General features: G+C 38.5%; 1 protein-coding gene across 3 annotated transcripts in view; it reads right to left on the reverse strand.

The window, feature by feature from the left end:
• Positions 1-26,303, reverse strand: part of LOC117419902 (stabilin-2-like) — a 48,192-nt gene that overhangs the window by 6,260 nt on the left and 15,629 nt on the right. For all 3 annotated transcript variants that reach the window (XR_004547315.3, XM_034033265.3, XM_034033264.3), the window contains 45 exons: positions 25,521-25,601; positions 25,136-25,288; positions 22,376-22,435; positions 22,113-22,208; positions 21,902-21,988; positions 21,549-21,660; positions 21,055-21,235; positions 20,448-20,541; positions 20,117-20,275; positions 19,816-19,911; positions 19,038-19,133; positions 18,574-18,621; positions 18,149-18,285; positions 17,912-18,026; positions 17,436-17,513; positions 17,108-17,206; positions 16,576-16,683; positions 16,154-16,285; positions 14,539-14,667; positions 13,779-13,835; positions 13,569-13,664; positions 13,017-13,212; positions 11,399-11,494; positions 11,225-11,270; positions 10,736-10,812; positions 10,191-10,316; positions 9,631-9,704; positions 9,070-9,141; positions 8,838-8,957; positions 8,228-8,275; positions 7,869-7,952; positions 7,337-7,483; positions 6,884-7,024; positions 6,490-6,549; positions 5,879-6,055; positions 5,479-5,568; positions 4,689-4,835; positions 4,141-4,197; positions 3,648-3,774; positions 3,130-3,279; positions 2,788-2,892; positions 2,200-2,307; positions 1,453-1,643; positions 907-1,048; positions 252-385 (listed from right to left, as the gene is read on the reverse strand). Coding sequence is in view for 2 of the 3 variants with exons in the window: in XM_034033265.3 (XP_033889156.3) it covers positions 252-385; positions 907-1,048; positions 1,453-1,643; positions 2,200-2,307; positions 2,788-2,892; positions 3,130-3,279; positions 3,648-3,774; positions 4,141-4,197; positions 4,689-4,835; positions 5,479-5,568; positions 5,879-6,055; positions 6,490-6,549; positions 6,884-7,024; positions 7,337-7,483; positions 7,869-7,952; positions 8,228-8,275; positions 8,838-8,957; positions 9,070-9,141; positions 9,631-9,704; positions 10,191-10,316; positions 10,736-10,812; positions 11,225-11,270; positions 11,399-11,494; positions 13,017-13,212; positions 13,569-13,664; positions 13,779-13,835; positions 14,539-14,667; positions 16,154-16,285; positions 16,576-16,683; positions 17,108-17,206; positions 17,436-17,513; positions 17,912-18,026; positions 18,149-18,285; positions 18,574-18,621; positions 19,038-19,133; positions 19,816-19,911; positions 20,117-20,275; positions 20,448-20,541; positions 21,055-21,235; positions 21,549-21,660; positions 21,902-21,988; positions 22,113-22,208; positions 22,376-22,435; positions 25,136-25,288; positions 25,521-25,601 (4,929 nt within the window). In the remaining variant the exon portion in view is untranslated. The remainder of the gene's footprint in view (positions 1-251; positions 386-906; positions 1,049-1,452; positions 1,644-2,199; positions 2,308-2,787; positions 2,893-3,129; positions 3,280-3,647; positions 3,775-4,140; positions 4,198-4,688; positions 4,836-5,478; positions 5,569-5,878; positions 6,056-6,489; positions 6,550-6,883; positions 7,025-7,336; positions 7,484-7,868; positions 7,953-8,227; positions 8,276-8,837; positions 8,958-9,069; positions 9,142-9,630; positions 9,705-10,190; positions 10,317-10,735; positions 10,813-11,224; positions 11,271-11,398; positions 11,495-13,016; positions 13,213-13,568; positions 13,665-13,778; positions 13,836-14,538; positions 14,668-16,153; positions 16,286-16,575; positions 16,684-17,107; positions 17,207-17,435; positions 17,514-17,911; positions 18,027-18,148; positions 18,286-18,573; positions 18,622-19,037; positions 19,134-19,815; positions 19,912-20,116; positions 20,276-20,447; positions 20,542-21,054; positions 21,236-21,548; positions 21,661-21,901; positions 21,989-22,112; positions 22,209-22,375; positions 22,436-25,135; positions 25,289-25,520; positions 25,602-26,303) is intronic.

Raw genomic sequence — 26,303 nt, forward strand, 5'->3', positions numbered from 1 at the left:
ATTTATAGATCTTAGGATGGTAAGGAGCAAAGTTCTGTTTTTAGTACTGTAGTTAATTGAGGTGGAACATTAAAACCTAGGGGGAGGTGCTATCCTGAGAAAATAATATATGAATCTAAAGTTTGATTAAGTTGTTTCATCCCTGAAGTCTATGACAGTCCTCAGACATGAGATGTAGAGATAGTATAACATATCTGTATAATCACTTCAATGCTGCTATACGTGAGAGATAAGAATAAAGTATACTAAACCTGTTGAGCGTAGGAGAGCTGATTGTATGTGGCGATTGTTGCACCCTTTTGCCTGCAGCCTTCCTTGGCTGCTTCATACACAAGTTTGTACTGGCCTTGAGGGGAGCGGAGAAGGAAAACTCCCACGGTGCTGTCTGCAACAGAGAAAACACGTTGAGCAGGCACTGTCACTGTCATAGGGAGCTGAGTTTATCATAATGAACTTATACATTTTTGTTATTCATGTGAAATTAGTAAGTTTGCTTCATAAAGAGGTGCTAAATAAATTTGTTTTATAGAAATGTTATATTATTGTTGTTTAAATGTACATGTTGACATAACCTAGAACATAGATTTGAGTATTACGATCATATTTTCACATGCATTTACAGTGCTTTAGTATGCTCTACAGTGCTTGCTGAACAGTTTTACTGAGGTTCTATAGCAGTAAACAACATATAGTACCAGGCATTTAAAGTGTATTCTTGGGGCTTGCCCACCACACCCATGTGATAATAAAACACACAATGAACCATTTCTAATAGAATACAGAATATAGAAACTATATACAAACTAGTAAAAAAGAAAACGCAAACCCAGAAGGTGCTCTAGAAAGCAGCTGTTCAGCATATAGTCAGCAGCAGGGTGACTATCTTACCCTACTTGAGTTTCCTACCTTCAAAGTGTAGATCGGTGCAGATGGCATCAGTGTGGCACTGCCCGTTGTTCTGTGCACAGCGGTTGATGGGCAGCTCTTTCACTGCGCAGTCCTCCCCATCCCCGATGTAGCTGCTCTTGCACTCACACATTCTCTTGTTCTGTTGCACAGACAACATCGGCACATTCAACATCAATCCCCTCCTTCTTTACATTTATAATGACATTGTTGCTTTTTCCTAATAATAATAACCCGCGGCAGTCTGCTTCAGTTTTCATATATATTAGTGAACCAAACTGTGTGTTTACAGTTCTAGTTTATGATACCCCATGATTTCTATATTTTACTTTGCTATTAATTGAATTATAGCTAACAAAATATTTCCATAAATCTTACATATTTTCCTCTTGTTATCAGCTACATAGGACTCAAATATGCAGTTTTGACTGATTGTAAGCATCTGAACCTCCAGTATTTGTTTTTTATATCTTTAATCAGAAAAAATGAGCTGTCCCAAATGGTAGCAGTTCCTCTTTTTTTTTTGCTGACAGCTCGGTCACCTACCGGGCCTGTCATGGTACAGGTGGCGTGTTCATGGCACTCCCCGTTGTCGGTAACGCAGGGGTTGATGGCGACACAAGTATACCCGTCACCGGAGTACCCCTTGGGACAGCTACAGGTCACAGTCACCCCCTTCTGGGTGCAGTGTGCCTCCTTGGCACACCTGCCATTCTGCTGCTGGCACAGATTCACAACTACAGATAAAAGAACAGTGCTCAGGACTCCCAGAAATCAGCAGGCTTTGATTGTTCACAGTTTAAAAGTGTACCAACCAAGAATTAATAAACACGTCTTACCTCTCATTGGCAGGACAACTTTATTGAAAATCTCTTATTCTTCTGTTTTGTTTTTCTGAATTTATTTTCACTAAAGTGAAGTCCATTTAACCTGAAACAACACTACATATTTCCTTCCTGTGCAACAAGGTATTAAGGCTCCACATAAGGCCAATGTGTAGCACGGAAAGTGAAGCTCAGGTGAAGTGGGGCCATAATATTAGCTGCACAGGAAATAAAACTATCGCATGATGGTAAGAATAATGGACCTGAGTCAAAGTGAAAATAAGGTCTAGAAAACTAACTGTATACAAAAATAATGAGGAATTTGCTATGAAGTTGCATGTTAGCATGTCAGAAAATGAAATACCAGTACAGCATACAGCATTTCAGCTTGAACCAATGAACTACATAAGTACACTTTACTTAGCCCTGCAGCTCATCCCATTCAAGTCTCCACCTCAATTGCACCCACCTGTGCATGTTCTTCCATCTCCCTCGTAGAACGGCTTGCACTCACAGGTATTGTTCTCCTTGCACACAGCAGAGGTGGAACAGGATGGGGAGCAAACTGGGGTCACAGCTGAGAAAGAGAGCCAGACATCTTTTTAGCGTAAGCAATCATTTACTGGATTGAATAAAGTGACACGATCACAGAAATCTAGCAAGAAAATATCAGGACTATCCGTAAGAAAAATAATAATAATAATTCTTCTTTTTGTTAATTCTAAAGATACCTGAAATATAATCAAATCCATGTGCAGTATATTTTAAGATTTTCACATTATTATTATTTATTTCTTAGCAGACGCCCTTATCCAAGGCGACTTACAATTGTTACAAGATATCACCTTATACATTATTTCACATCCAATTACCCATTTATACAGTTGGGTTTTTACTGGAGCAATCTAGATAAAGTACCTTGCTCAAGGGTACAACAGCAGTGTCTCCCACCTGGGATTGAACCCACAACCCTCTGGTCAAAAGTCCAGAGCCCTAACCACTACTCCACACTGCTGGATTATTCAGCAGGCATACAGTATTCTGATCTGCTCTTCACCTAGCTGGGTTTCACAGAGTGGTCCGGTCCATCCCTTCTCACAGAAACACATCCCGGTTCCTTTGTCCCCTTCATCACACGCTCCATGTTCTGTACAGTTACAGACTAAGAAATAAACACAAATAATAATGTAATCTAAGGGTCAAGCAGTGTAAACCAATTCTGCGTTTACACACGACTGCACAATATCTTCAACTGTACTGTGCTGAGGATTGTTTCTCCATATGCTTTTGCCGTATTGACAGTTGATTGTACTGTATATGCACTTTTTAAAATTATTTTTTTACTGTTTTCTAATTTCACAGATTTTTGATGAGTGGCACAATTGCTGATAAATATTACCTTGACAGTTCTGCCCATATCGCCCTGGGGCACAGAGTTCACAGGCCACGCCATGGAAGCCTGTGTTACAGGTGCACTCTCCTCTTCCTTCCTTCCCCTCATCACACTTCCCATGGCTGTTGCAAGGGGATTCAGGGCCTCCAGGGCAGGCTACTCAAGACAAAACTGTTTGACTTAATATCACAGGGATTCCTACAGGCATATTCTCTTTAAGGAAAAAAAAAAATATTTTGGAACATATAGATACAGTAACTAAAATAATTATAATGCTGCTTGATGATGATATGTGTTTGGGTTATTTATATACTACTACTCATACTTAATTCCAAGTTCATTCATTTATTTTCTGTGGTTTAAAAAATGAATTCAGGCAGTAGAATCCCCCAACAGTAAAAAGATAAATGTGATGTCTTACTGTCTTCAGCACATCTTCCAGATAATAGCCTTCCTTCAGGTAAGTGTAGCTTAGGTTCCTTTGAAACCATATTCAAGCAAATTATATAAATACAATCTATCACCTTGACAGTCAACGCCGAAGTAGCCAGGGCAGCATTTGGACCTCCAGATGACGACTGAGCACACCTGCTGGCACCCATCAAAACTCTTCTTGAAGAGTAGGGAGTAGACACAGTTCTTTGTTGTTTTCTGTACAGTGAAATGTTGAGAGAAGTGTCCATATTATAATTATAAGTGCAATCATATTTATGCTCAGATAAAAAAACAACTGTAGTTACAGTAATAAAACAAAACAAATACATTGTAAGAACCATGTGTAAAGTCAATGGAATGGCAAAACACTAGAATACATACAACCCATACCAATCAACGATAAATCAAGTTAACTGATTCTGATGGCAAGTAGAATTCTTTCCATTTGTATTTTTTTTGCATAACAGGACCAGACCTTTTTCATCTAATTTGGTTTCCATCCTAAGAGTTTGACCTACTGTAATGTGTTATTAAGAAACATATACAATAAAAGGACACATAAAAAAGGCTCTGGTAGCTTACCTGTGGTTTGCTCCCAGTGGGGCAAGGTGGGACTTTATAACACGGGCCACAATCCCCCTAGTATGGAAAATACTGTAATTAGAATTTCTACAGTGGTCAGTGGTTTCCATTAACATTCATGAACTGAGCCCTGGATTTTGTAGCTCTATAGTCACTATGCATTTTTCACACCATGACAGTTACATGGAGATAGTTTGCCACACATAAGAAATTGATAGCCATCTTATTTATAACATCCTTTGTTACAAAGAAACATGGAATTAATATGGGTAATTAAATCCACATGAATTAACAGGGCTCAATTAAAATGAATTACTTCAGAACCCAGAGGAAGTGTGTAAAATATGCAGGTGTTATTCATGTGGTATTCAGTTGAAATTCATTATGAATTTGTGGCCATTATTTGAAAGTGTTACTGGAGAAAGTTTGCCCCACATAAACAGATAACGATGTTATCTATAGCTTAGAGCACTGCCCAATTTGGATGCTTTGTAACTCTTCACAACCCTTACACAGCCATGTTTCTCAAAGCCATTGGGAGCACTAACCATAAGATCAACAGCGTCTAGGGTGTCACACCGGCCTCCAACACTAGGAGGTGTTAGCATGCAGTCAATGCCATGAGCAATCCCACCACTGAACTCCAACTGTCTCTGGACAATCCTACATTTCCTGTTGTTTAGGAAGAGTGCTCCCTATAAAAGAATAATAAAATACATTGTACTGGTAATAAAAATATGATCAAACATTGTTTTAAATGTATTCAGAGACAATTCAACATCATTAAAAACACGTAAATGATAAAATACTCATGAGATTTTTATGTAGTACTGATGGTTGAAAAAGGCTTCTTTATTTTATTTTGTTTAGTCTAAATTATATTTAGTAAGGTACACATGAAAAATGGATGTTTGTCTCAACACGTAGGCTTATGTAATTGGTAATATGCTTTTTTGCATCCCTCCACAGGTTCGGTTGCCCGGTATTTATACCATAGTGGGCTCAGGATACTCATGACTACACTCTGTTTTTGTTACCTTACTAATTGTCAATAGAAAAGAGCCATTCAGCTGTTACTTTATTCAAGTGCAATCAACCACTAGCCATCCTCTTTTACAAGGTTATCGTGGTTAATTATTTACCCTATTTCCTTTTCAATACATTTCTGCAATACATGCTTTGTCTTTCCATTCATTTTAAACCTGTTACCTTAGCAACTCTACGTATGCCAACGTGATCTCCAGCAAACTGGTTTAACATTACCAGCACATTTCCATTCTACATTCTGATAGTGAGTAAGTGAAATGAATACATCAGAATCTGTCATTTGCAACTTACAATGTTGTCTTCATCTCCACAGTTAACATGCAGGTCTGATCCCTGAAGGGTCTTCAGTGCTTCTGAATTGGGAAGGTCTGCGGCTAAAATCTGTTTAAACAGAAAAGCAGAATGATAGTAACACTGCTACACTGCAAACAACAACTTGTATAATGAAGTTTATGTTATTACAGTTCCAGCTGTATTATAATAGCACATGTATTAAATTGTATTCAAATACATTGTTAGTTCTCACTACTGATTCCCAAATCTTCTAGAAATAATAATTAAAAAAAGGTTTAATAATGTTTAGGTGTTAATTGTTTAAAAAAACAAACAAAAAAGGACAGACAGACAAACATACATGCATAAGCAGTATACATTAGTAATTTATTAAAAACACCCAAAAAAAACGATATACATTGCCATCTCTGATAATGTGGTATTTAAGGTATTCGATCAGTTTATTTAGGTTTTCTTTGTTGTAAAGGAAGTCTTTCTGATCCTTTGGCAGTGCCGCCATTGCTCTGTTTGTAGGCCAAAACAGGGTGACAGGCTGGTGGATGGGATTGTTTATAAGGCCCAGCATGTCAGTGTCCTGAAACAAGACGACAACAAAACCATCAGGACCCTGCAATTTACAACACGTCAGCTCAGAAGCATGTTTAGACAGACTTCAGACAGATCAATATTTCTTTAAAACCCCACTAAGAGGGAGGAAGAGTAAGCTGTGACTGAAATTACAGCATTGGTCTAGATTAGATTGGTCATGAAACAATTACAAAAAAAAACAACCTTTGTAACATTGTTTAGACCAAGATGAAATCTAATAATGTAACATACAGTATACTGGGAGATGGACTTTAAAGATAATTAAATCCCCCACTCCTAAATCTAAGATATAGACTTAAAATGAAAGGAAATATTGAATTGGCATTTGGTGGCAAATACCTTTTTCTTTATAGTCCTCAACATAATGATTTGCGCTCGTAAAATAAACTAAATTGAATAGACTTCAGTAAGGATACTAACTTGGAGTAGTTTACTGAATGTAGAATATCCCTGACGTTCTGCCACTGTGGTCAGATTTTCCTGCGAAAAGATGGAAGTTAAAGCAGATTAAAGACATTTGTAATCAAATACAGGTATGCTAACATTGTAATTACAGTGCTGTTATGGTGCATTTGTCACTTAAAACAAATATGTATCAGTTTATTTTGGCTTAATCTACAGTAGTAATTCAAACTTAATATTAAATGGTCAACAGATTTCAAATCTTTGTACAAATATAATAAGAAACCTAATAGAGATAAACTGCAAAGCCTGAGATACAGTGCAAAGAACAGAAAAGCTACATATATAAAGCTACATAAACATAATGTTATTTATTCATATAAAGTACTGTACAACTGTGTTAAATACATACCAGTTTGGAACCGAAGACGCCTGTAGGAATGACTTGCAAGTTCTCAGGAACCAGCACTTTGTCTATTGTATGGATTATGCCATTGGAGCTTAATATGTCGCTTGACAATATCTTGGCTTTATTGTTTAAAAAAATGGAATCCTGCGAAGAGAAAAGAGCATTTATACATTCAGTAACTACAGGCATTGTGGATAGATATACATTACAATATAGTATTCAGACTTAACCTTGAAATAATTCCCTTACTTTGATCAACGATTATAAAATACATTTTAAACACAGTTGGGGCATGTATTATCCAACATTAAGTAAAGTACTGTATAGCACAGGAAAATAAAATGAATCAAATCGTTATAACATGGTTTGTATGTGCTATTTGTTAAGTTCTATATATTTCATTTTATATTGAGTTTCTGCATTCTACACAGGTATTCATACTTTAGACTGGGTTACCTGAGAGTAGGAGATGGTAATGAGTTCTCCCTGGAGGGTCGTGACAGTCTTGGTTTTGTTCAGCTCACTGAGTTGCAACTGACTGCATGCCACCATATGATAGCGGAGAATCTGGGGCATCAAGCCTCTGGTATCCCATTGCTTTATCTATACGACAGAAAGAACAAGAACAAAAAAAGACAGTGAGCTACTGTGACTGTAACCACTTATCTAAGGAGCCTTCTATCATGCGAGTGTGGGTAGAGTCCAACCAGAGATGCTTTTAGTAGCAGTGCAATTACACAACAAAAATACAATTAAAATAGGGGTATGAAATACATCAGCAATGACAAATGACAGGGTGTGCAGTAGTCTTGTAATACACCACACCCTGCCATGTTTGTGTTATTGCTTACAAATACTACTAACTCAGCCACATTTTAATGTTAAGTTTCTCTCATGCACATTAGTTAAACACAGCTTACATTGCAAACCTACGGCGCACTGGTTGACAAATCTGACACACATTCTCACTTTGTTCCCATAAACTCACATTTGCTTCATTTTCGAAGGCGTCTGAGCTGGGAACAAAGACAGTGAAGGGACCTTGGCCAGCAAGGTCTCTCACTACATTGGCCTGAAATAGAGAAAATAATGTGCAAATCAGGTGAATGCCAAAAATTCTATCTATCTATCTATCTATCTATCTATCTATCTATCTATCTATCTATCTATCTACACACACAAACACACATTTTTGTACAAAAGTGAAAAGCTTTAAATAAAAAAAAAAACAAAAAAACAGTACAATACCAAATATTATCTATACATTAAGCAAACAAAATGGGTAAATGCTCCGGTACACACATACATAGTAATATCTCATCATTGGAAATAAAACACATGAACTACCTGCAGTTGAAAAAAGTAATGAGAGGTGATAGGGTTCAACGAAAGCTCCTGTAAACAAAGACGTAACAATGAGAAAAACGAAGTAGAATTGAGACATCATTTAAAAATAATACGCTTATCAATTACCAATTAGAAACCAGCCTATGTATTGAGATTCATGGAAGTAGTGTTATTTTCAGGTGGCTGTTCTTTGATTCAGCATACTTGACTACTCTGTATTAAAATGGCTCAAGTACAATAGTTAGGGACATTTAAGAGAGTGTAGCTAACAAAATGACTCCATAAAATTGTACCTGTTATGTGCTTCGTTTTTGTTTTTTAAATATAGGGCTAAAATCCTTGCAAGCCATGCTTTCAGATTGTGTTGCACTTTACTGGTCATTTCACCAGAAGGGTAAAATTGTCCCCACCCCTTCAATGACTTATCCTGTCATTAACCAATCAGCTGCTTTCCCTACTGACTGACATACTTTCAGCCAGTAACATGACCTAGACCTGTGTAGCTAATAGAATAAAATGCATTTTATAATTTGTGTATGTGTTTGTAGCCTTGAATATCCCTTCTCCTCTACTCCCCCTGATCATTGCATAACTTGGATGGAAACTGTACCTTGTAGACTGTGCCTTTACATTTGAATCCATCACCAATGTATTCGGACTTGCAGGTGCAGTTTCTTTCAGCTGGGCCAGTATGGTTACAGATGGCAAACTCACTACAGCCCCCATTTTTCTATAAAGTCAGTCAGAAAATGATAAGCAGATGATGAATAGTTCCCTTTTGAAGTTACTATAACCCTACTAGAAGGATATTACATATTGGAAGAACGTAAATAAAAACTTACCTTAAAACAAGGGTTGATGGATTTACATATTTTCCCATCTCCAGAATAACCACTGATGCAATTGCAGGCTGACTGCAAAGAACACGTTGGGGAAAATTAGACTTTAGAAGAATAGGCAGCTTTTTAAAATCCCCTATAAAAGTTTACCATAGTAAAAGCATAGCAAAGTTTAATAAAGCATAGTGAAGACATTGTAAAACACTGTAAAGAATAAGGAGGTATGGTAAAGCATATGAATAAACATGCCAAACCAGGGTAAACTGTGTTAAATGCATAGTATAACCAAAGGAAAAGCACAGTAAAACTGCAAAAATACCATGGTAAACTTTAATAAGGGATGGGAAAGCAAAATGACTAAATTATAATAAGAGGGTCACAGTAGTTGCCTCAATGGAGAACCATGTTTATGTGTAAGACATGATGCTGTGATTGATAATGGTAATTGCCCATGAAATTGGTGAGCATGTTGGATTCAGAAGCAGACAATGCTATTTCAAAGGCTTAGATTCTTCGACCACCCTGACTGTGAAGATGTAATGACTTTAAACAGTTTGCACTAACCTGACTGGGTCCAGTGTGGGTGCACTCAGCATTCAAATGGCATCCTCCATTGTTAACCAAACACGGGTTGATTTCTTTAAGAAATAATAATAAAAAGTAATAATAATCTCTGATTTATATACAAACATTTAGTATGTATCCAAATGTCAATAAGGGCTGATTGAAATTCGGTCAGGATTTATACGAGAAATAAGCACTGCTATTAACGGTGGCATTCCCTAAACTGGTCAAGAATGTTCAATTGTGGTTCCCTGCTGAAAGACTGTTTTGTTTACAGTACATGGTTAATGGCTATTTTGTATGGCAATTCAAACAAACTAAAATGTTGTTGTATCACTGTTTTGATGCCAACATTTGTGCCAACCGCTGTTCTATTGAATGAATCTTGTTTAATATACAAACATGTCTGCAGCAGTGTTTTCTAAAATGAGCTCCAGCTGACAAAAGTTCATCTTGGATCAAGAATTACATATGAATCGAGAAGACTAACAATATAGTCAATGCAGTGTATAAGTTCTGAGGTGTATAACGGACTGTATTGCATTGCACAGCATACCTACCAAGACAAACAACCCCATCGCCAGTGTACCCTGCATTGCAGACACACACTCGTTTCCCTGGGGTGGTTCTCTTACAGAGTGCTTTAGGTGAACAGCCTCCATTACTGCTTTCACAGGCATCCAAAGCTTCAAGAAAGACAACACATTATAGCTTCTAATAAACCCTGTTATATAATGCTGCTTCTATTGTATATTACTGTTCCCCCTTTAAGTCACTAGTGACCACAACGGTTTGGTTGGCCACATGCCAGGAGAGTAGACCTGACCCTGAACATGTTAGAAGGTTTTGTACCTTTGAGTCTTGCGAATACACTGTTTAATTCAAGAATGCATTGGATGTTTATTGAGCTAGCTGGACAAGTAAATGTTTACACCAGAAGACCCTGACAAGCACAGCATTTCTTCTTCAAATCTTATCTTTGTAATGTATCCAGATTGTGGAACACAATTAAAACGCTAAATAAACAGGCTCCCTGTTGTAATTTTTATACAGTAGTTTAACCTCGAGTCTGTAAATAGGATACTGAATATCACCAGGTACTTGCCTGCACAGGATGTGCCGTTCCCTTTGAATCCAGCAGTACACTTACAATAAGAAGTACCAGCAGAATTGACGAGGCAGCTGAGAGGAAAGACATGAGAATGTTTAGGAATGACTTACCATTGGAATTCAGTTTCAGGTAAGTTATCCTGTTAAGTACAGTCTTTCCTTTCAGTGTTTAATTCAAGACATGTTAAGTCCCCTAAAATATCTATATTGATTAATGAAACCTCCTATACACTCCATATTGCTACCTAAACTGACCTCACCACTACACTATTCAACCCCATACCAGCAGTTAAGCACTCCAATTGATGATATACTTAAACCCTATACATCCCACGCAGCAGTCACTGTAAGCATTTGATACACTTAGCAAATGTAATTTCCTACCTCACCCCACAGTACTATTCCGAACTGGAGGTGTACTGCTTTGAATTAACCAATAACAACAACATTTTTTTTTTAAATAAAAGAAAGAGTGTGAACATACTTAGCACTTGTGTGGCAGGTGTTGTTGCATATCTCTTGAGTAATTTCTAAAAAAAAAGAAGAATCTTAGAATGCTAAGACCTGGAAACAATATATAATGTGGTTCGAGTGTCAGTAGAGACAATATAACAATAAGAAAGCATCATGTACTGGCAAGCAAGGGGCTGATTCTTACTCCTGTCACAGGTAACGCCTCTCCACCCCACTTCACATTCACAGGTACCATCCCCACTGGGCCCTTCACTGCAAAGCCCATGAATGCAAGCACATTCTAGAGGGGATATAAAGAAAACACCAAGAGGAATGCATCAACTTCAGTGTGAATAGCTAAAACTGCCATAGCTTTCAAAACAGAACTCTCTAGAATGCCTGAAGTGGATACATAACTGTTACTGGAATCTCAATAGGCAACACTTGGAGGTGATGTAAGTATAGGCACAGTGCAAATAATTGCGGATGCAAAATTCAAATTGCATTGCAACCAGGCAATTATTTCTCTCAACATGCACAAATAATGATCCGCAATTATGATAATGACGGTCTCAATGACAGCACAGGTCTATTTAGCAGTCACACTTGCAGGGTTAGGAGTACAGAGAGCAGTAGTCACTGTATGACATTCGTGGAGCACGAAAATACAAACCAAAAAAAATGTCAGAGGAAGGGCAGGAAAGTCCTCTTGGCGCACAGAAAAGTTTTCTGAGAAGGAGCTGAGAGTCCTTATAGCTGAGATCACTCAGCATGAATCAGAGTTGCTTGGAAAAGCCTCAGCCAGCATCAATTATGCTAGTATCCTTAGGGAATTATATGTATTGTGCCCTTTTTAGCATGACATCCAGAAATGTGCCTAGCACTCTGGAAAAGGTGGATTGGGTTATCCCTCCAGACATTCCAACTGTGTTCTGAAAGGAACCAGAGGCTACCTAGTCCAGAGAACACAGCACTAGGTACAGCAGGGATAGTGGTCCCTAGATTGACGCTGGGGTCTAGCTCATCCCTCAATTCAGCTCTTAGGTCTAGGATGACCTGCGGAGTGAGACGATAATGCTTTAACACCGAATCCCAAACAAAGTGACCCTGGGATTGAATATGCAGGGTCATCTTCGTCTTGCCCTTCTCCTCCAAACATTTTCCTGTCTCTCCTCAACAAGAGCCAAGTGTCACCGCATCAGGAAGTGTACCACAGCAGCCATCCTGAAGCTAATGACAGCTCTCTGCAAGTGTGTGATTTTATACAGCTCTTAGTCACTCGCTTCTACAATGGTTTGCACCTTGTAAGAAGAGTGTAAAGTTTTTTGAGGGTCAGCAATTTCCTAAGTGCAAGGCAAAATCCTTACATCACATTATAATGTTTGCACCCAATTCCATGCTCTTTTCTTCATTTGAATGCATTTCAATATAATTTTAATGGATTAATGATGGCAAAGTACAAATTTGATAGCGGGTGCAGAACACCAAGTGAACACCGTTCTTTACATACAACGCATTTACGGCAGCATTATGGGGGTTTTGCACCTGCAAATCACTTTGCGCTTACCCTTTATGTACTGCATTTATTTTGGTTATGAAGAAAAACAATTTCCTCACTGGTTTTGTGACCCTCTGTTCTATGACATTAAAGGCTATATTTATCCCTGGTAACAACTACAAAATAAACATAAAATATCTTCTTAATGCAACACATACTGCATATTAAGTTGAAAGAGTACTAACACATGTTGGCCAGACAGGAGATGATTTTATTATCACCCATCTTTTACATAACCCTGGGTGTAGAATGAATAAGGCTGTACCTTGGTCACAGCTGGGTCCGTACTTCCCTGTCTCACAGTTTTCACAGGCTGTCCCGGTAAAGCCCTGTTTACAAATGCACACCCCAGTTCCATTAACCCCATCCTGGCAGACACCGTTTCCAAAGCAGGGCCTGCCTGCTACCCTGGGACACGACTCACACTGCGCTCCAAAGAAACCAGTACAGCAGTCTCTCTTCTGAAAAACAAACATGGGAATCCTGTTTCAAACCATTACAGTCCACTTCTCAGGTTTCAGTATGGATAACACACCTTTCTCTTTGGAATTTATGTCAAATCACTCATTCATTGTATTTGTTGTATAGCTCATGTTTTCTGTTATATAGTACACAGAAAAATTTAATATATTTTCTTATTGTTTCCAGTTCTTAATGATTGGGAATGTAAATTGCTTCCATGATGTCTATGCTATTTACCTTTTGAAGCTCAGTAGGTAGTAGTGATAGGTAACTGGGTTGCAGCAAATTGTGTAGAAAAACTGGTAAAACTGATGAATGGCATTTTGGTGTAGAGAATAATGTAATGGTCACTTACAATTATAGTGTTCACACACACAGGTCTGCAGCCAAAGTACATGAACCTCTTCCCCAGGATATAGTGACTGTTAATACAGCTGGTGCTCTTTCCAGCCTATTGAGAAAAACAAACAAAAATAGTTATAAAGTGGTATGAAAACCAAGATGGATGCTTGAAGAAACCAGGGAATTTCACAACACAACACAACAGAATTTGAACATCACTTACCACGGCTTCTGTCCCTAAAGGGCAATCTGCCTTCAAGTGGCAGGCTGCACACTTCCCCTTCAAGAAAAAGAGAAAGAAAGTCTGTACATGATCTTTTACTCTAAGAATCAGTCCCAGCATGTTGTTGATTTCATTGTCTAACGGGCTGTGCTGTCACAGAGCCCTGCACCATAGGCTGTACTGTCGGAGCTTGGCTACCCTGTGTCGTGACCTGCACTGCTGCTGCGGGTGTGCCCCGTGCCGTGGCTTGCACTGCCGCTGCTGGAGTGCCCCGCGCCACTCCCAGTGTCGCCACCGCTGGATGGGCCCAGCACCGCTGCCAGCATTGGGGCCACCCTCAGTAGAGGAGCCCGAAAGGGGAACAGTCACTCAGGCTTAGGGGGTAAAAAGGGGGTTAAACGGGTACCCCCTTATATACTGTGTTATGGAGAACCTGGTCAGTGAAAGCGAATGTCCAACCTGACAGCCTAATTGTTTTGTTTAACCTTTTATTTTGGCCCTTGTGCCTGTTTATTTGTTTGTTTGTTAATAAACGTGCATCCCAGCACTTTAAACTGTAGTTGTCTGGTCTCTGAGTCTCATTCCTGATGCTATGCTGTTACAAGGTGTTTTTCACTTTTTAGTAACACTTTGGAAATATGGCCCAGTCATTTAGGCAAACAAACTTCGACAAACTGTCTTCAGGGTACCCGTGTTACATGAGGGCCCTCAGCTATGTGTTTATACCAGAATATAAATCCAGAAAGATGCTGAGTGATACCTGCGTGTTGGTGGAGGTTTTCTGGTCACACCTGTTTCTCTGGACCTGCAACACTTTCCCTAGTCCGTGGATCACTCCCCTGCTGGTCTCAACATCTGTGTAGTTCACCTGAGCATCATTTACAAAAAGCTGTGGGGAATGGGGCAGGAAAAAAAAACAAACATGTCATTAAAATAGATTTTAGGCTAAAAGGACTGAACATATCACAAATGTCATAAATAAGCCATCAAAACAATAACACACATCTAGGGGTTGTCACAAGTGACCCTAAAACCCATCTTCCCTTGTAGCACCTTTTTTGAGTGGCAGGGCTCTTTGATAGAACCAGCTTAATTTCTTTGAAGTCTTCCCACTGATGATGGCAATGAGAATGTAGAGATGGGAGCCCTGCTATAACAAGATTTAAGTTTTTGCAGGTATCAGGCTTTTAAAGACTGTCACCCACACCTGTGGTGGCTTTGACAGACTCACTGTGAGCAGAAACTGACCCAAGACTGTGACAGCTACTGGAAGCAGGCTGATCTTTGGGATACAAATTGAACATTTGTGAAACTGCATGTGTGTTAAAATGTTGCAATAACTGTACTGTGTTTTAAAGAATATAAATCCAGCAGAAATACTAACCAAATTATTAGCCTCCCCACTTAAAGTCAGGAGCCGCTACTGCACTGTATATTTTACACCCCATCTCTGTGTTTTCAAGTACTTTATTTACACTTAGACAGTGAAGAAGGTCCCTGACGTGGAGAATGCGGGCATTTCACTTTTAGTTTTCTGTGTGTAGAAAGAAAAAATGGAAGAGATCTTAAGGGCTTTGATACAGGCCACTGCTGCGCAGCAAGAGGCCAACTGCCAACCGCGAGAGGCCAACCACAGACAGCCAGAGTTGCTGCAGCTGCCAGAGTTGCTGCTGCCAGTGCCAAAATTGCTGTTGACAGAACTGGAAGGAGACGCCCCACTGTCTCCGGAACCCATGAGAGAAGCACCTCCGTCTCTAGAATCCGTGAAAGAAGCGCCGCCGTCTCTAGAGCCCGAAAAAAAGGAGCCATCAACAGTCCAAAGCACCTCTGACCATTGTTCCATAGTCCAATTTCTGTGTTCTTGTGCATATTTTAGCCTTTTAGTCTTGTTCCCCTTTCTTAACAGAGGTATTCTTACTGCAACACATCCTTTAAGTCCTAATTTCAAGAGTGACCTTCATACTGTTGATTTGATGGACAACGACACATGTGCCTTCTGCCAGTTCTGTTGTCAATTCAACGCTTGTCTTCTTTCTATTCCTTAAGAATATTATCTTCAAGTATTGCTCATCCTTGTTAGACAGCTTTTTGGGTCTTCCAGTCCTGGGTTTGTCAATTACAGATGATGTTTCTCTGTACTTGTTGATTATGCTTCGGATACCACACCTTGACAATCGAGTGATACAAGCTATTTCACTCAATGTTTTTCCTTCTTATGCAAGTCAAGGTTGTTATAATAGTAGAAAACACTAGTGGAGGCTTTGAGTAAATTGTTGATGCTCATAATGCATCAGAGTAGAAAAATGCAACATGTCTAAGACTTTTACACAGCAGTGTATATACTGTATATTATGATCAATTGTTCATTAACTTACCTGACTCTCTCGGAGAAAGAATCCTAGTTGATAGGAAAATCCTAACATTGTCTCTTTATGGATTCCATTCTGCAAGTCCTGCTTCTTTAACTTCTCAGACAGCACAATATGGTACCTAATATGGTTTTCATCCTGGAGAGAAAAGCCAACCCTGTGTAAATCTGCATTCCATTCAATAAGCACAATTAAAATTTTTGAAAATTCCAGTTAGATTTACTCAAAAAAGGCTTCTAAAGGTATATGAAATCTAACCATGGAGCCACCCCTTCCCACAAATGTATTACTTGTGACTGATTGTATAGAGCATTTACAGAGTAGATATAAAATGTCACAGATTACTATAAAAATGAATGAAAGGATAGTCGATGTCGCATGCCCCTGCATTCAGTAGAATTCTATCAGTTACGCTCAGCAATACATACCAGGGTGGTGGATCCATTCTCCTTGAGAAAAGATTCAATGACGTTGTTACTTGGGACAAACACAGTGTAGGCTGAAGATCCTTCTATTTGTTTTGCCAGACCGTATTGCTGCAATAAAAGAATGTGAGCCTGATTATACTGTACCTACAAGGCCAGTTTGGTTAGGGCTAGGTGGCAGAGTGTGTTACTGCACAAGTTTTTCAAATCAGACTTAAATGGTGCTTTCAGCTTTGCCCTTGGTGTACAATAGTTGACATCACAAACCCTCACACAATCCAGGTAACTGGCAGAGAGGTCAAGAACTATACTGTTACAGAGACTGAACTTCTTGACCGCAGAAGAGGAGTAAACATTGCCACAGCTTATGCTATCATTGTTCTGTGGATTAACAGAGCACTGGTGCCACTGTACCACTGTCTCCAGTGCTGCCAATAAGTACCTTTCATGTGCACCAACATACATCACAATACAAAGTAAATCAAGAAGCAAATAGTGAGTCTTATAAAGAGAAATAATAGTGTACTGAACTCACTATGATATAGCCTCTGAAAATGGAGCACTCTGGCATCTTATCTAGCTGTGTCAGTAGATCAGGTAAAGCTTCACTCTGTCCTCTGTCTGGGGTCAACACCTAAAATAAGAGCATTAAAAAGGAAGGAAAAAATGTAAAATATGTGACGATGTCCACACAAAGCTCTCACAGGGAGGGGCTATCCCTGCCTAAGTGATATAAAAGAACTATATACAGTTCATATTAGTACACTGAAGGCACCAGCACAACATGGTTTTCCACTTGACTTCCTGTATTACCTTAAAATACATTAAATGACTTGGCTCGAAACAAAAAATGTGTTCCTTACCTTATCAATAATGTGGATCACACCATTGGTCGCTGCAATATTAGAAGCAATTATAGCAGCATCTTCAATTACAGTACTCTGTTGAAAAAAATTGAACATGTTAAAATAGTCCAAAAAAAGTAAAAATGTGTGGGTTAAACAATACAATTTTTAATGTCAAAGGTTTCCAAGTTTGGGTGAATACATTTAATAATGTTGCTTGCTTGTTCATCTTTATATATAAACATAAAATAAATTCAAACCTGTTTAACTATTCAATAGTAATATGGCTGGTCCTAAAATTAACAAACCTGATGTTTGTCAATTAACCATCCCTGGGGAAAAATCAACAACAGAGGTAAAAGAGTGGCAGTGTTAAGCTCTGCCCCTGTTTAGATCATTAAAATTGCCCTCTATGAGATATCCCTGATATGTCTATTCAGATCTGTTCAGGTATTATACAGTACATTGCCATCACACTGTCTCAAAGGACTTGCCTCATTTCTCTTTGAGACATGTAGAGAGTTCCTATGCAGTGAAGTGAGCAGCACTGAGGATGAAGACAGGTTTTGTAGATCCCCCAGTTTGTAAATACCCAGCACCATGTGATACCTAGAAGAAGAGCACATTCAAATACATTGATACAACTTGAAAAATTACTTATAAAACACCACAGGAAGTCTTACAATGAATATAGTATCACTAAGTCTTGCAATGAATACACTACCACTTACTTGATTAAACTAGGCAGGTTTCCATTTGAGGTCCAAAAGTCTTTGTCTTCCTTGTTCATTTTCTCAATGGCACTCTCAGAGGGCACAAAGACTGTCCGGTTTGTATCCTCCGAGAGTATCTCATAGATCTCGGCAGCCTACGTAATGCAGAAAACAAAGAGATTATTCAAAAGATCCCCTATAAACGTTTACCAGCTTTACCATTCTTTTACCAGGCATTTTTTGATTTAAACTTTACCATGCCTACAGTATCTGTGCTATCTGTCCTATACCATGCTTTCACTATGATCTTAATAATACACTTTGCTGTGCTTGTACCTTGGTAAAATGTATTAGGATGTTGTGCAAAGATGGGTCACTTGGTTTGGAGTCCAATACAAAACAAGAAAACAGGTAGCCAGGTAGATAGGGATTACAGCACTTACATTGACCCACTTGGTAAACTCAACTGCATCAGGTATAGCAGACAGCTCCTGTAGGAAATACAAATATTTAAATAAATTGATTTTAAAGTTTGATACATTCTCTATTATTTACACCTAGACAGTGAACCGTGTATCTAGATCTAGCTTAAATCACATTTGTCAAGTACTGTTTTTCTCTCAATATGAGCACCTCAAGTGTGCTGTTAGCAGCATTATTTATCAGCTTTGCATTGGACAAAGGCTATAGGAGTTGTCATTTTGTAAAGTAGCTATAAAGTTTTTTTCTTTTTTTTTTTTTTTAAACAAACCTTTACAGAGTGAAATCTCCGAGTTCAATATGTGCGGTAAACAAGTCCCTCCCACACACAGAAATACACACACACACACACACACACACACACACAATGTACATTATAATGTAGACGTAGCAAAAGTTAATTTAGATCTTATAATTCTGTAGTTACTGTGGCCACATTTCCGTAGCAAATCTTCCCATCTCCAACAAAGCCCTCCTGGCAGACACAGTTCCAAGTTCCAGGTGACAGATATTTACAGGTTGCCTGGTAAAATAACACAGCCAATGATTATTCACATATCAAAATTGTCAAAAATCTAACTGAAAGACAAGGTTGCAATTAAAATTCAACTGTTCATGTTTTATAGCTGAAGTGTATCTTTGTTGGGTACCGTAATGTTTTAATATTTAAAACTATTTTATCGCAGAAACTGCTTTATTTTTGTGTTTCTCATAGATATGGTAATATTGAAAGTCATTTTGGATATACAAAATATGAGACCAATAAAAAAAACATAAATATCAGCGAACAATAATAAGATACTGCAAGGGGGTATGTTGTTGTTAAGCCCCAGAATCTTTATTCAGTATTATGGATGATTAATGCGGCAGTAAGCTGTATTTATATATGCATTTTTGTAAACGATTTGTGGCTTATGAAGTGGTGTATGAAGATAGTAATGTACTTTGTAAAGTACTGACACTGCATTTCAGCTGCACCATTGCAATATTGTGGCACACTACAGTATGTTTCATATAAAGTATGTCTGAGCAAATACAGTAAATATAACTTTAGGACACGAGAAAAACACTGGCTGTGACCTCTGAAAAAAATAGATATTTTACTAACTGATTAAATAATGATGCAACAGAGGAAAATATTTGCACTAGAAAACTGAAGTAGAGTGTAGAAGTTGAAATAACATTGTAACTTAAAGGAAACTCACCATGTAATGGCATCCCCCATTTTCTTCAACACATGGATTTACTGGTTCACATTCTATCCCGTTTCCACGGTAACCAGTCTTACACTCACAGTCACTCTATTGATTAAAATAATAATAATAATAATAATAATAATAATAATAATAATAATAATAATAATAATAATAATAGCTGTTGCTTATCTAAAATCCTTTTGCAAAATGATACCTTGTTAAAACACCCTTTTTAAAATTCTGTGCAAGGTGTTAAATGTCAGGAGACAGGTAAAATAGCAAAAGTGGGGTGATATTCTTGCTCAGTTACCTGTCCAGGTCCAATATAGATACAGTTGGCGTTCTCATGGCAGCCGCCCCTGTTTGGCTCCATGCAGTTATTGATCTCCTGACACTCATCTCCGTCAGTCCTCCACCCCACAAGGCACTGGCAGATGTGGGTCCCGGGACCGGTTTTAATGCACTTCGCCTGAAAACATTCAGCAGGAGGGTTAGGAAACAACACATACAGATGGTTTTTAAAATTACAGTAGCTATTTATGCATCCCTACTGACCAGTATGCATAATAATTCAAAAACATGCATCTAGTGAAAAAAACAAAACTACTTTATTTTTTAATGATATACTACAGAATACATACATTGACACTGCAGCCCCCTCGTTCAGGGTTGGAACAGGGATCTATCTCTTCGCAGGTCGTTCCATCTCCCTGATAGCCTTGTTTGCAGACACAGCTGAGAATAGATTAGCGAGCAGTTATTCTGCAGTGCTAGAGTAAAGTACATCCGACTGTAATTCTTTAAACTAGAGTTGCCATGCCAAAAAAAAAGTAGCATCATTTTTTTTCTGAAAAGATAAACAGCTGTTAATGTTACTAAACTATAAATAAACTTAAGGAAACATAAGAGACATTCGATTAAGTTCTAAGCTGTTTATTTCAGGTTTAATAATAACTTTAGTGGGTGTTCTTTCCATTGAGAAAAAAATGGTGCTGTTGACTAATGTAAATGGCTTTCCAACAAAGTCAAAGGCAGTGAGGAAATTGTAGAAATAACACGGTAAGATGTTAGAAGATAGTGTATCAACAGGCAATTTCTGAAATTTGACTAGAACTTGGATCTTAAGGCACAGATGCAATAGCTCTACCTATAAAACAGAAACTTCCTGAAGCTGGAATCATGTACTAAATAATGAAGCAGAATCAAGCTGGCATCATGTACTAAGAAGCTTAAAGTTTGAAGTCCTACCTGACTGTTCCACTGCTGTAGTCACAGGTGGCATGTGCATGGCAAAACTGGACTCGAGGACCACATGGACTTGTGTGCCTCTCACAGAATTTACCAGTGTAGTCAGACTGGCACGTGCCTTCTTTACAAGCACCACTGCTCTCTGGGCGATTGTCACATTCTCCATGAATACAAGGACATTCTGCAGCACAGAAAACAGGCATGATAACTAGTGAGTTGCAACTTCAACACCGGACATCTTTTTACAATGCCTTAAATCAACCTTCAATTAAAAATTAACTTTAAGATGGAAAGGGATACTCTAATACCCAAGGGGTAGTCTGTGATTAAATATTTATCTTTACTGAGTGGCTTTGGCCACTTGGGGATTAACCCATTTCACCTTACTGTAGTTAGAACCAGCTGGAAAAAGCAGGACCTGCTGGAAATAAGATGTTATCTCAACAGAGTAAGTATTTAAAATAGAGTTGATGCTATTAAAATGCCAGGCTTACTTTTATCACAGTTGGGTCCGTATTTCTCATGGCTGGAACACAACTGACATCGGGATCCCCTGAAGTTTTCTTCACATATACAAGTCCCATTCTCACTAATTCCATCCATGCACTGCCGGAAACAGTTTTTTTCATGTGTAAGCCATTACAGTTGAATGAAGATAGTACAATACAATAACAAACATTCAAAAGTATTTTGGGGCAAAGTCTGAGATCAAGCAGATTAGCTGGGACTAAGTTGTAACTTCCACTATCAGCACTAGGCCTTTACAAAACATATTGCACAAAGAGATAGCAGCAGAAGTGATACAGAAGAAGAGATTATCATGAGCAATGTGTGCCCATTGCATTACCTTGCCATGCCCGGAGCAGGGGTTTGTAAAGCCTCCAGGGCAGGGGCTACAGACAGGCCCATAGAAACCTTTGCAGCAAAGAGGCACCTGATTTAAAAAAAAAAAAAAAAAAAAAAAAAAAATCAATATGAATCTAGATATTCAGACTTCAAAATACTGTGTCCACTGTACAATTGGTCATGGAAATGGACTCTTCTGCCGATGTACTTACTGTTGTGGTTTCATTGCAGTACTGAGCACACCCCAAAGATGGGACGTTCATTCCTAATATATTTGAAGTGAAAACACAGCCTCTCTTGAATGTGTCCTGCAACACAGAAGATCCCAATTAAGAGACTGCAGCTTCAAAACAATACTGTCATTTATTGTTTTGCCTCCCTAGTATTGAACCACTTATGTTTACCCTGCTGGTATGTCTCAGTTTACCAGTAACTATTGAAAAATTATGCAAACAAAACAGAACGAGGCACTTACTGTAGCCACCCCAGAAGTACAAGGAGTTCGAGTGACCCTTGAACAACTGACACAGGTACCCTGTAAAATAAAATCCCAGCACATTCAGGCAGCAACAGACAGGGGTATAAGAAACACTAAGATCAAACTTGGTTTTGGAATTGCTGAGATTGAAGTTCGAAGATGCTCAATGATTTGTTCAATAAGTCATGTAAATTGTATTCTGGATACCACTCAAGCCCAGCAAGTATCAAGAACATAAAGCTTGCAAGGTTTTCAGGCAGGAAATCTGTAGTATCATTAATACAAGTGCCTAGTACATTTCATTGGTCAATCTACAAGTCAATTACCGGCAAGGTCCCATTATCCTATAAGTATATATTCATGCTTCACAAACTCAGACCTGCTGTGCTTTCGAATTACCACCTCCTCCCCAGTCATCACAACCTCACTCCCAGCCTCGTCCGGAGTCGGGGGGGTATATGATGCTCCTCTGCTTAATATTTTTTGTTCACCGGGATGAACACGTCACATAGATTTATTATTTTATTCTTTGTTTTTTAGCAGGCGGCACCGGGATGCTTCGAAAGATGAGGCTGTGCTCCAACTATTTTTACTCTACTTATTTTTCTTCACCCATTGTTTGGGTTCAATGCTTTTGGAAATCTGTCAGATTTTATATTATAATAAAGGTGGTTATTTAACGCAAAATTGTCCTGACCGAATACCAATCAAATACAAGACAAGTGATGGATTTAAACACAGTGGTGAAACATGTGCAGACCAAGCATGCTATGTACAGACGTGCTCAAATTTGTTGGTACCCTTACAGCTCATTGAAATAAAAGAAAAGTGATGAAATTAAAAGCTATTTTATCATGTATACTTGCATGCCTTTGGTATGTCATAGAATAAAGCAAAGAAGCTGTGAAAAGAGATGAATTATTGCTTATTCTACAAAGATATTCAAAAATGGCCTGGACACATTTGTTGGTACCCCTTAGAAAAGATAATAAATAATTGGATTATAGTGATATTTCAAACTAATTAGTTTCTTTAATTAGTATCACACATGTCTCCAATCTTGTAATCAGTCATTCAGCCTATTTAAATGGAGAAAAGTAGTCACTGTGCTGTTTGGTATCATTGTGTGCACCACACTGAACATGGACCAGAGAAAGCAAAGGAGAGAGTTGTCTGAGGAGATCAGAAAGAAAGTAATAGACAAGCATGGTAAAGGTAAAGGCTACAAGACCATCTCCAAGCAGCTTGATGTTCCTGTGACAACAGTTGCAAATATTATTAAGAAGTTTAAGGTCCATGGAACTGTAGCCAACCTCCCTGGGCGCGGCCGCAAGAGGAAAATCGACCCCAGATTGAACAGAAGGATAGTGCGAATGGTAGAAAAAGAACCAAGGATAACTGCCAAAGTGATACAAGCTGAACTCCAAGGTGAAGGTACGTCAGTTTCTGATCGCACCATCCGTCGCTTTTTGAGCGAAAGTGGGCTCCATGGAAGAAGACCCAGGAGGACTCCACTTTTGAAAGAAAAACATAAAAAAGCCAGACTGGAATTTGCTAAAATGCATATTGACAAGCCACAATCCTTCTAGGAGAATGTCCTTTGGACAGATGAGTCAAAACTGGAGCTTTTTGGCAAGTCACATCAGCTCTGTGTTCACAGGCGAAAAAATGAAGCTTTCAAAGAAAAGAACACCATACCTACAGTGAAACATGGAGGAGGCTCGGTTATGTTTTGGCGCTGCTTTGCTGCACCTGGCACAGGGTGCCTTGAATCTGTGCAGGGCACAATGAAATCTCAAGACTATCAAGGCATTCTGGAGTGAAACATACGGCCCAGTCTCAGAAACTCTGTCTCAGTCGCAGGTCATGGGTCCTCCAATAGGATAATGACCCAAAACACACAGCTAAAAGCACCCAAGAATGGATAAGAACAAAACATTGGACTATTCTGAAGTGGCCTTCTATGAGTCCTGATCTGAATCCTATCGAACATCTATGGAAAGAGCTGAAACTTGCAGTCTGGAGAAGGCACCCATCAAACCTGAGACAGCTGGAGCAGTTTGCTCAGGAAGAGTGGGCCAAACTACTTGTTAACAGGTGCAGAAGTCTCATTGAGAGCTACAGAAAACGTTTGATTGCAGTGATTGCCTCTAAAGGTTGTGCAACAAAATATTAGGTTAGCGGTCCCATCATTTTTGTCCATGCCATTTTCATTTGTTTTATTATTTACAATATTATGTTGAATAAAAAAAATCAAAAGCAAAGTCTGATTTCTATTAAATATGGAATAAACAATGGTGGATGCCAATTACTTTTGTCAGTTTCAAGTTATTTCAGAGAAAATTGTGCATTCTTTGTTTTTTGTGGAGGGGTACCAACAAATTTGAGCATGTCTGTATGTGCAATATACTCCAAATCTGTATGAAACTCTTTTTCACAGTGAGAAGATGATACATGTTTATTCAGGTAAATCTGCATCACAATTTCACAATCTACTATTATACTTTGTTGTTCATTCCTTCCCTTTGCTTTACCATGCTTTTACCATTCTTGGCTATTCTTTGACGTGGTTTTGCTAAATGTTACTACAATGTACTAAGCATTGTTAATAATAGTTAACATTTATAAATGAGACTGCAACTCACAAATTCCAACCATCATGGTGGATAACATGAAACACAAAACTGATTTGTAATTTATTCAGAAAACATTTGGCCACTCCTATTAGAGAATGAATCACTTGGATTCTCAACTTACCATTTTAACCTGAGACTCAGTTACATCACACCTGTGTGGTAAAACCGGGATGATGGAGGGAGGAATGAGAACTCCTTCCAAGGAGTAAAGACGCCCATTTCTAGCTTGGATGTCAGCCTCAAGGATCACCTTTCCGTTCACTAAAATCTGTCCCTGTTTAGAAAACACAAAGAGGAGATTTGCAACTATCATGGTGGCACTAGGAGCTGTACAGGTATTTATACCATGGGTACCATCACTGTACACTAGACACATATATTAGGGTAACCATACAGCTACTGTAAATGATACATGTTACATATTAATAAAAAGTCAGAATGCATGCATCGACTTAGGTATAGTATAACATCTCATTAGTCCTTAATAAACATAATTATCTGCTTACATTATTAGTGATGTTGAATGTTAAAGCTTGGTTGGCCATTGTGGTCAATCTAGGAGACGATACAATGTTGACAACTTCCAACTAAAAGTGGGAATGAAAAATATTATAATTGTGAGAAAAAACAAACAAAGGAAGAGCACAATTCAACGGATCCAGGCTTGGTCCAATCAAAAGGCCTCCTATTCTGTAGTAACAGTTTATTTTATTATCAGAATAATGATAACAAGTCACATTGACATAATGGTGATGAGCTAAGACACAGTTTACAGAGACTTGCACAGCTGTAGCACTTTAAAGAAATGTAACAATACATTTAGAACTACATTTCAACAAGGGTGGTCTTTGTCAATCACTTCTAATGAATCAATAAAGCAAAAAAATGGAGGTAATCCTTGCTTTGCTTCATGTGGCTTAGTACAACAACTTTAAACCTACACCTGAAACAAGATCTCAGTACTCCCCGGTATACACTTGTTAACAAAGTGAATTCATACATAAGTTGGTGAATGAGCATAACGATCATCCTTGTACTAAGAAAAGAAATAAAGAGGAAAATGTATGAATTGGGAAAACTTGTTCCGATGTGTGTGTACGAGGATATAGCTGCAGCTTGGAGGACATGATTTCTATAGGTCAAGGTGACCGTATGGCTCCGTGTTCAACGGGACTGTTTGGGACAGTTCGGGTTTTTCAACTTGCAACCCAATGCATTCTGGTACGTTTTACCTGTCTCAGGTACCATTCTTTCCTTTAAGAGAAACAGGACTACGCTTACCAGAATGC

The sequence above is a fragment of the Acipenser ruthenus genome, chromosome 14, assembly GCF_902713425.1.
Source record: "Acipenser ruthenus chromosome 14, fAciRut3.2 maternal haplotype, whole genome shotgun sequence".
NCBI lineage: Eukaryota > Metazoa > Chordata > Actinopteri > Acipenseriformes > Acipenseridae > Acipenser > Acipenser ruthenus.